At 40.3% G+C, this 9,920-nt stretch overlaps 1 protein-coding gene across 2 annotated transcripts in view; it reads left to right on the top strand.

Annotated features, from left to right (window-relative positions):
• MRPS27 (mitochondrial ribosomal protein S27) overlaps nt 1–9,920 on the top strand; it is an 83,612-nt gene that overhangs the window by 61,765 nt on the left and 11,927 nt on the right. For both annotated transcript variants that reach the window (XM_034656341.1, XM_002921340.4), the window contains exons 5-7: nt 1,789–1,903; nt 6,165–6,243; nt 9,106–9,221. In XM_034656341.1, the coding sequence (XP_034512232.1) occupies nt 1,789–1,903; nt 6,165–6,243; nt 9,106–9,221 (310 nt within the window). The remainder of the gene's footprint in view (nt 1–1,788; nt 1,904–6,164; nt 6,244–9,105; nt 9,222–9,920) is intronic.

Below are 9,920 nucleotides of genomic sequence, written 5' to 3'. Positions count from 1 at the left end.
GATGCGGGGCTCGATCCCATAACGCCGGGATCACGCCCTGAGCCGAAGGCAGACGCTTAACCGCTGTGCCACCCAGGCGCCCCTCTACTTTTTTTTTAAAAAGCTGTATAGTTTCTAAAAAATTTTTTAAGTAGACTCTACCCCCGACATGGAGCTCGAACTCATGACCCCAAGATCAAGAGTCACATCNAACGCCGGGATCACGCCCTGAGCCGAAGGCAGACGCTTAACCACTGTGCCACCCAGGCACCCCTCTACTTTTTTTTTAAAAGCTGTATAGTTTCTAAAAAATTTTTTAAGTAGACTCTACCCCCGACATGGAGCTCGAACTCATGACCCCAAGATCAAGAGTCACATCCTCCACCGACTGAGCCAGCCAGGTGCCCCATCTTTCTGCTTTTAAAGGGGTTAATTCTGTAAAGAGAGAGTGAGAAATAATTTCCAGCAAGGTGTAAGACATTCAAAAGTCTAGAGAGGGTTAGGTGACTCTATATCCGTAAAACATCTTCAGATCATATTTTTGCCAAATTTCTCACCAGAGCACTAATAAATATCCTAAATTAAGTACTACTTCACACTTCCTCTCTTTTTCTCAGCTTTTGCTTTGGCAGAGAACCTGTTCAGCAGGAAACTATCCCCATAGCAGATGGCAGGAAATAGCAGGTGGCAGATTGAATAACCAGCTTCTAAAAAACACTAGTATTAGCCGTATCCTCGACTCAGATATGGCACAAAATCCCTTTGCTCCAAGTTTTTGTCTTACCTTTTTTATTTAAAAAAACAGTTTGATTTTTTATAGGGTCCAGAGATTGATGTGCTTACTGAACAATTAAAGAAAAGATGGGGACTTCCCCTGACATGAAACGACATTTGATGATGGGTGCCAGTCAAAGCACATAAACAGAAAAAGGACAACAGAGCTCTTCAAACACCCCCTCACAGCCGTGTCTCCTCTCTCCCTGTGGCAGGGACCTGCAGGTGCAAGAAGTCGCCCCAACCCCGGGTGTCACCAGTGTGTGCACACTTGAGGCAAGAGCAGCACTCAGAATCCCTAAGTTCCGTTCCTTTGTAGGTACAACTGCCACGTACACCTCGGCTCGGGCTGCTTCAGCCTTTTAAAACCACCTGGGCAGCTACAGGAAACAAAAGGAGATGGACAAACTGATGAGCTGGAATGGAGCATTGAAGAGGGCTGTGGGGGAGGGAGGGTGTCCTGGAAGACCTAGGTATTTAATTGTGCTCCATTTTTTTTTCCGCTTTTTTGTTTTCTTTTGGTTCAGTGAAGAGTGTCCCAATCTCTCCTAAGTGCCATAAGAAATATCAATGTAACTCAAAGCTGATTTCCCTCTAGAGTTGCTGTGCTATTCCTTTCTTCATTTTTGCTTCATCTATTTTATTTTAAACTTCAAAAGTGTCAGCATCAGCCTCACATCTCTCTTCTAATGAAATGAGTATTTGTATAATACCATGGTTAGTATTTTCCCCAGATCATTTTTTATAAATCTCATATTTTAAAACAAGATGTTGAATCAAGAAGCATTAAGTAAGGAATACAACATTTACAGTACTTTGTTGTTGATTATTCTGCCTTCTCTTTCCCATTTCATACTTTACAAGTAACAGGTTTTTATCATCAAGTTTTTATGGACTGTTGACCTTTATGACTTTTGGTCACATTGACTGCAGATCTGTAAATATCTAAGAGAAGGACCTGCTGATGGAGGATGCATTTTGGCATTGACGTTTCAGAGTGAAGCCCAGTTTTCTCTCTTCTTATGCTTTATTTAGATTTCGACATAGCCCCAACTGCTGGTACCTGAGAGACTGGACTATCCACACCTGGATTAGGCAGTGTTTAAAATACGGTGCACAAGACAAAGCCTTATATACCCTTGTAAATAAGGTGAGTGGTTCCCTGGTATTTGCAGCTTGTTTTCCTGAGTTTAGATGATAATAACTATTATAGTACAGCAAGAATAGGACAAGAAATAACTTTTGATATTTATTTGCTTCCAGATATCCTTTTTTAGAATGGAATTGACTAAATTAATCAATAGTTAAATATAAAAATTCCCATAGCTATGACAGCTAAAAGCAAAAGGAAGTTCAGCCGCAAGAACCCTGCACTGGTGGTTCATTTCGTTCTTGATCCCTAAGACTTGAATTTCTTGCCTGGTTCCCTTTGGTGATGTTTAGGAAGAACAATATGACCATTTTGCTGAAATATGACCTCCAGAGTATTCAGACTATCTTACACGGTTTTTAAGAGATGAGTATTCCAGGTTACTCAGAACATAACTGCTGAATTCCCTGACTCCTCTCCTTGAGCTCCAGAGTCCCTTATGATTAGGGTTTTTCTGAATGTTATATTACACCAAGTAATGTCTTCATTACCTTTGAGTCTTCATTACCTTTATAGTATGAAATAAAGTACAAAATAAGCAAAATTTGTGAATGTTATTTTTGTGAGTCTCAAGCAGTAACCCTTGTTTGACTCATAAGAAGATTTTAACAGTATTTCTGTGCAAACATATTATCTCTGTAGTGTCACTGAACCTTGTATGTTCCATGACTTGGGCCCAATTCAGTTTAATATACATTGCAGACTGTGTATGAGACATTGCATTGGGTATAGCATTGTCTATAAAAATGAGCAATATCCTTTCCTTGCCCTCAGGAAGCTTATAATTGAGTAATGCAGATAAATAGGTTTACTGAGAAATCTCATATTAGGGCCCAGAGGAAGGAATGGATCAAATCCTGTTCTCATCAGTTCAGAGCTTAATGACACAGACTATACTCACCGAAGATTTCTTTGAAAACAAAACAAGAAGAGTCTAGAAAGGCATAAAAAGGCATAAAAGTTTATCTCATTTTCTGCTGGTGGAAAGAACACTGGACAAGGAGTCAGAAGACCTAAGCTGTAATCTCATAAGCTCCACCACTTGCCCAGAATTTCAGGCAAATAATTTTACCGATCTAGGTCTTAGTTTTTTCAGCTCTACGTCAAGTGAGTACTAAATCCGTGATTTTCAACCCTGGCTACCCATTAGAATCACATAAGACTCTTAAAAATTAGAGATGCTTTTCTCTACCCCCAAGGTCAGTTTAACTGACCTTTATAGAGCACAGGCTTTTGGTATTTTTTTTAATGAATTAAAAACCTTTTTAATAAACTTTATTTTTTAGAGCAGTTTTAGGTTCACAGCAAAATTGAGCAGAAGATACAGAGATTTCCTGTTTGCTCCCTGCCCCACACATGCACAGCCTCCCCCATTATCAACACCGCCCCCCAACCAGAGTGATTCGTCCGTTACAGTGGATGAAGCTATATTGACACATCACAAGCACCCAAATCCATAGTTTCCATTAGGGCTCGCTCTTGCTGGTGTACATTCTATGGGTCTGGACAAATGTGCAATGACATGTATATATTTATAGTATTGTATCATATAGTCATTTCATTGCCCTTAAAATCCTTTGTGCTCTGCCTCTTCATCCCTCTCTGGTATCTTTCTAAAGCCCCCATGTTCATTCTCATTTGCAGCCGAGGTTGAGAATCACTGACTGGTTGATTTTTAAGGCACCTTCCAGCTTTAATATTTTATCATTCTAAAATATTTTGTTTTTGCCCTGCCCTTGGGGATTAGTGCTGATTTGGATGACTGCTTTGGGAAATATAGAAATTGCCCATGAGCCACAATCTTTAAAACAATGGCTTCTAAACCCTTTTTCCATTTCAGCACATCTAAGGCATCCCATACAGCCTACTGTAACAGTGACTCAATTCAGCAGTGATTCACAGCTGGGGGGTTAGGACTATCAAACTCTCCCAGGGGCTGTGTATCATTCGAAAACATTTCTCAGGTGTTTCTGGTGGTTGGTGGAGGAAGAAGGGGAAGGGTGGGGGACGGTAGTTAATCCTACTCAAGTAAGAATTTAAAACAAAAATATAACCACAGTCTAGATCATTAGTAGTCAAACTTGATTGTGCATGAAAATCACATAGAAAGGTCACTAAAACTTCAGGTTTACGTGCCCTATTCCCAGAGAATCTGATTCTGTAAGTCTGAGGTTTAGCAATCTGCATTTTTTCTTCTTCTTTTTTAAGAGTTTATTTATTTTAGAGAGGGAGAGAGCAAGGAGAAGGACAGAGGGAAGGAGCAAGAAACGGAGAGCATTCCAAGCAGACTCCGTACTGAGCATGAAGCCCAACAAGGGGCTCGATCTCACAACCCTGAGATCCTGACCTCAGCCGAAACCAAGAGTTGAACGCTTAAGCAACTGAGCCACTCAGGTACCCCAGAAATCTGCTTTGCTTTAAAAGCACTCCTAGAGAATTCTGAGGCAGATGCTGAAGGGTCCACATTTGGGGAAATCTGGATTCTCAAATACTTAGCTGTTCATGAACAGGAAATCAGCAATATTTTGTTGGCATATTTCTAAGGTCTTTAAAAACCAGTCTAAGAGTCAAGAAAAAAACAAATGCTGGTGTGAATGTGGCAAAAAGAGAAGCCTCGTGCACTTGGTAGAAATGCACATTGGTGCAGCCACTCTGGAAGACAGTATGGAGATACCTCAAGAAATTAAAAATTGAACTTCCACATGATCCAGCAATCCTACTTCTGGGTATATATCCAAAGGAAATGAAAATAGGATCTCAAAGAGATATCTGCACCCCCGTGTTCACAGCAGCATCATTCACAGTAGCCAACCGTGGAAGCAACCCAAGTGTCCCTTGACAGATGAATGGATAAAGAAAATGTGGCGTATATGTATGCGATGGAATATTATTCAGCCACATAAATGAAGGAGATCTTGCCATTTGTGATGACATAAATGAAGGAGATTTTGCCATTTGTGATGAAATAAATGAACTTTAAGGTCATTATGCTAAGTGACATAAATCAGTCAGAGAAAGACAGATACCCTATGATCGCACTTATATGTGGAATCAAAAAAGCCAAGCTCGGGACGTCTGGGTGGCTCATTCGGTTAAGCGTCTGCCTTCAGCTCAGGTCATGATCTCAGGGTCCTGGGATCGAGCCCCACATCAGGCTTCCTGCTTGCAGGGAGCCTGCTTCTCCCTCTCCTCCCTGCTCGTGCTCTCTCGCTATCTCTTTTCTCTCTCTCTCTCTCAAATAAACAAAATCTAAAATGAATGAAAGAAAGGAAGGAAGGAAGNTGCTTCTCCCTCTCCTCCCTGCTCGTGCTCTCTCGCTATCTCTTTTCTCTCTCTCTCTCTCAAATAAACAAATAAAATCTAAAATGAAAGAAAGAAAAGAAAAGAAAGAAAGAAAGAAAGAAAGAAAGAAAGAAAGAAAGAAAGCCAGCCAGCCAAACTCATAGAAACAGAGTGTAGAATGGTAGATTCCAAGGGCTGGGAGGTGAGGGAAATGGGGGAGATGGTGGTCAGAGAGTACAGACTTTCAGTCAAAAGATGAGTAAGTTTTGAGGATCTAATGTACAGCATGGTGACTACAGTTAACAATAGTGTTATCGTATACTTGGAAGTTGCTGAAATCTTAAGTGTTCTCACCACCACACACATACACACACAAAATGGCACTTACATGAGATGATGGATGTGTTAACTAACCTTATTGTGGTGATCGTAATCATTTTACAGTGTATATGTATATTAAATCATCATGTTGTACACCTTACACTTACATGATGTTGTTTGTCAATTATAGATCAATGAAGTTGGAGAAAAAAAGACCAGAAAATGCTACATAATGTGATAATGTGTACTTCTCATGAGAGTCCATTTTTGCACTGATATTCTTACCTTATAAAAAGAATTGCTGAATCAGTGGAGTATCAGGGTGGGGGGGGATTTTTGTTTTTGTTTTCTTTTGTTATTTTGGGTTTTTTTTTTTTAGCCTTGATAAGGTATTAGAATTGAGCTTTGTTTTTCACGTATCAGTTGTCTTGTATCATATACCCACTCACAACTTTCTTACCCTGACCAATTTCCAATTACCAAACCTCATGAGTCACAGCTTCTGTTTCACTGTCATAGATGCTGTAAAATGATAGTCAGATATCTTAAAGCTAATGGTGGCAAGTTTTATCATGAATAATGCATAGGAATATATTATAAACTGAGTGAAAGTGGATATTTTTCTCTTATTTTCCTTTTATTTTCATTACCATTACAGGTCCAGTATGGAATATTTCCAGATAACTTTACATTCAATTTATTGATGGATTATTTCATAAAGAAAGAAAATTACAAAGGTAAGAAACCAGACCTGAGTCCATTTACAATGGGGCTTCAGCTCTTAAAGGGAAGTAAGTATGGGCAGTTTCCCTTATTTTATTTCATAATGACATCTCTTTACATCACTCTTTCTGTCAGAAATAGATGTGTGTTGATTTACCATACCACTTGGCCAGATGGGACAGTCAAATCCAGGGTTTTTTTCCTCTGAGTTTCTCAAGTTTATTTGTTCATGCCTCCTTGTGCAAAGGACAATGAATTTAGTTAAGCAATAAACCTACCTTGTAAGACTATGAAATCAGTTGATTTCCTGGAAAGATCAGTACCCTTGCTATAAAGAAAAGTCCTTTTACCTCCCCAGGCTTTTGTTTCTTCATCTATAAAATAAGTGGATGGGTACTCTCACATCTCTTTACCCCCCCCCCCAAATTCCTTGATCCTGTGCAGTTAATTTGAAGTGACTCTTCACTTCCACTACAATAAGGGAGTCCAAGGAAAGATGGGTTGCAGCAGACTGAATAGAGGAGTCAGGTGGACCCCAGCTACTGTCTGTCCATGTGTTAGGGAATCATATGACAGCATGCTTGTGCTCCTGGCTCTGCTGAAAAGAGGAGCCTTGCCATTGTGTAGAGACACACACTGGCTTTCCCATTCCCCCATTTCATCCTCAGGCTTGGTACTAAGGAGCCACGAGGGAGCTACGTTAGGGTAGCTACTGCCCCAGACATGTGGATATGGACTGGTGGGCACTTACACATTTATGACGTCTGAGATTCCTCCCATTGGGTTCCATCTGCTCATCCCTGCACCAATGGCCTTTCCCACTGCATCTGTACTCAGTGCTTAGGCTAGTGACTGGGCATTCCTTCCCTGAGTGTGGCCACCTCTCCCCTTTCTCTCCTCTGGATCTCTGCTTTCTCTTCTCTCTCAAAAGGCTTGCACTTGTTGACTGCCAAAGAATATTTGCTGTATGTTATTTTTTGAAATGTCAGTTATCCCTTGTCTATTTCTTATTAAGTTTTAAACCTATTTTTCCTGAATTCAAGTGAAAGAGAATTAGCTTTTTTATGGTTCTGAATCTATGCTCCATGAACATCAGATTTAATAGTGTATCATTGGAGAATTATTAGAAGCCGTTTTCTCCCTGCCCTCTCTCTTTAAAGGGCATGTTGGAAGGGTCAAAGGACTTTTTTTCCCCAAATGCAGAGTAAATATTTAGTATTGAGGATTTCTAAAAATAAAGTTTTAATGAAGATTATTATCATTTACTGCAAAAATTTAGAAAGTATCATACTTTTTATTGTTAATAGGATAGGAAATATCAAAGTACATAAATGAATATGGAGGAAAAGTTAATTAATTATACAGGATAATCTAATTTCACTTCCCAAGCTGAATGAAATACAGAATATAAATAAAAGACAAAGTAATTTCGATTTATTTTTCATGTATAATTTTGAATTCTGTAATGAACTGTTGAAAAACCAGATTTTTTTTTTAACCTGGATTTTTAGCGCTTATTGTTTTAAAATACTGGTTTGTTTGGAGTTGCTGTTTGTTTTAAATCTCTTCCAGGTCCTTATTTGCTACTGATTTAGTAGATGACTTTCTGGTCTATCTCAGTTTCCCCGTTTGCAAAAAGAATATAGAAGTTCTTGCCTATGGCCTCATTTAAAACCATGACAACATGCACAAAGCCAGCTGGCTAGGAACAGCTGCAAGTCAGTGCTAACTCTTATAATTATGATTATATGCAAAAATTGGTTAACACAGCAACTTAGTTAGTCAGAAACATTTGTTGTGCCTGTTTTATGTGCTGGCACCATATTTTAAACCAATATTAACATTCTCTAATTTAACAACAAATATTAAGGGAAAGAAATTGTCCTAACTTGATTTTCTTGGCTTCCATCTATGTTTTGGGATCTTAAGGGAAAATAAAAATTGCTCAAGGTCTGATCTGCTATGATCAGCATTCATGTGGCAACAAATATCTTATATTGTACTTTACAGTCAGGGGCTTATAATTTATGAATGAGCATTTTCCTTTCCAGTCTTTCAAGTGTTTTTAAACTGGGCCTGATTATCCTTTTTATACTCATCAATTTTCTGTCTCTGAAATGCTACCTGGGATTTAGGATCATCTCTAGCATTTGTCTTCATTTGCCCCAACACGGAGAAGGTTCCAGAACATAGAATGGGGCGGTCAGCCCAGCTTCTGCTCTGCTTGTCAGGGTGACCTGAAAAATACATTTGCCTCCTTTCTGTATGCCTTAGCGCTTCCAGCTGATGGACATGATCCATTAAATTTGCTTCACAATTTATGAGGCATTTTGTATGTACTGTCTTGATGGACTATGCAATAGTTTTTTGGGGTTTTTTTAAGATTTTATTTATTTATTAGAGAAAGCGAGCACGAGCTAGGGGAGAGGCAGATTCCTTGCTGAGCAGGGATCCCCGGTGGGGGGCTCAATCCTAGGACCCTGAGATCATGACCTAAGCCAAAGGCAGACGCTTAACCACCTGAGCCACCCAGTCGCCCTTCCCATAGTCTTTTGAAGTAGATGGGACAAATGGTTTTTTTTCATCATCATGAGGATGATACTGGGAGAAGTTAAGAGAAATTAAGTGGATTATTCCATGTCCTTGAGAACGTTGGTGCAAAAGCGCCTGACTTAGTACATAATAGTAAGTACAACAGAAGCTAAAGACTTGGGAAAGATCTAGTTTGTGGAAGAACTGGAATCAGCTCACATTTTTTTGCTTCTTAATAATGTTTTTCTATCATGCCCCACTCTTTAAGTTTATAGGTAAATACAGATTTGGTGATGTTCCCTAAAACTAATTCCCTTTCATTTCTACTTTGATCTTTTTGCCAGATGCTTTATCCGTGGTTTTTGAGATCATGATGCAAGAAGCCTTTGAAGCACCTTCCACCCAGCTTCTGTCCCTCCATGTTTTATACCATTGCCTGGCCAAGAAGACAGACTGCAGCGTAAGTGACGGCTGTATAGTGGTACTGAGAGCCCGGGAAGCCCGCGGTGCCTCTTCAGCAGGGAGGAGGTGGCTGGAGGAGACCCCTGCCCGCAGAATCTGACATGTGGCTTTGTGGCCCCCGAACAGCCAGGAATAAGTGCTCCTTCTGTACATTTTAGTTTCCAGTTTCTGACAGAGTGGAGCTGGGTGTCCCTCCACTTGAGAGAATCTCAAGTGAAAGTCCTTATGCACGTCTTGAAACTTGAGCTAGGCTGAACGCCCCTCAGACGTTCAGAAATGGGTAACTGATCGGCAGTGACAGTTGGACCCGCGTATCAAAGAAGCAGTGAGGTGGCTGACTGACCAGGACCTCAGGCATTCAGTGTCGATTGTTCGGTTGGCATCATTATTTTCCTGCGGTTGCTCTGGTCAGTCCAGAATACCAAGTTTTGGTTTCCTCTCTTAGGTTAGGCTATTTAATCATTGTTTACTGTTATCCTCAGAATAACAACAGTAATAACAGTAATAACTAATATTGAAATAGTACCTACTTGGGGCGCCTGGGTGGCACAGCGGTTGAGTGTCTGCCTTCGGCTCAGGGCGTGATCCCGGCGTTGTGGGATCGAGCCCCACGTCAGGCTCCTCCGCTATGAGCCTGCTTCTTCCTCTCCCACTCCCCCTGCTTGTGTTCCCTCTCTCGCTGGCTGTCTCTATCTCT

The sequence above is a fragment of the Ailuropoda melanoleuca genome, chromosome 3 (assembly GCF_002007445.2).
Source record: "Ailuropoda melanoleuca isolate Jingjing chromosome 3, ASM200744v2, whole genome shotgun sequence".
Taxonomy (NCBI): Eukaryota; Metazoa; Chordata; class Mammalia; order Carnivora; family Ursidae; genus Ailuropoda; species Ailuropoda melanoleuca.
The sequence above is the reverse complement of the archived record's forward strand: the minus strand, read 5'-3'. Positions and strand labels throughout refer to the sequence as shown.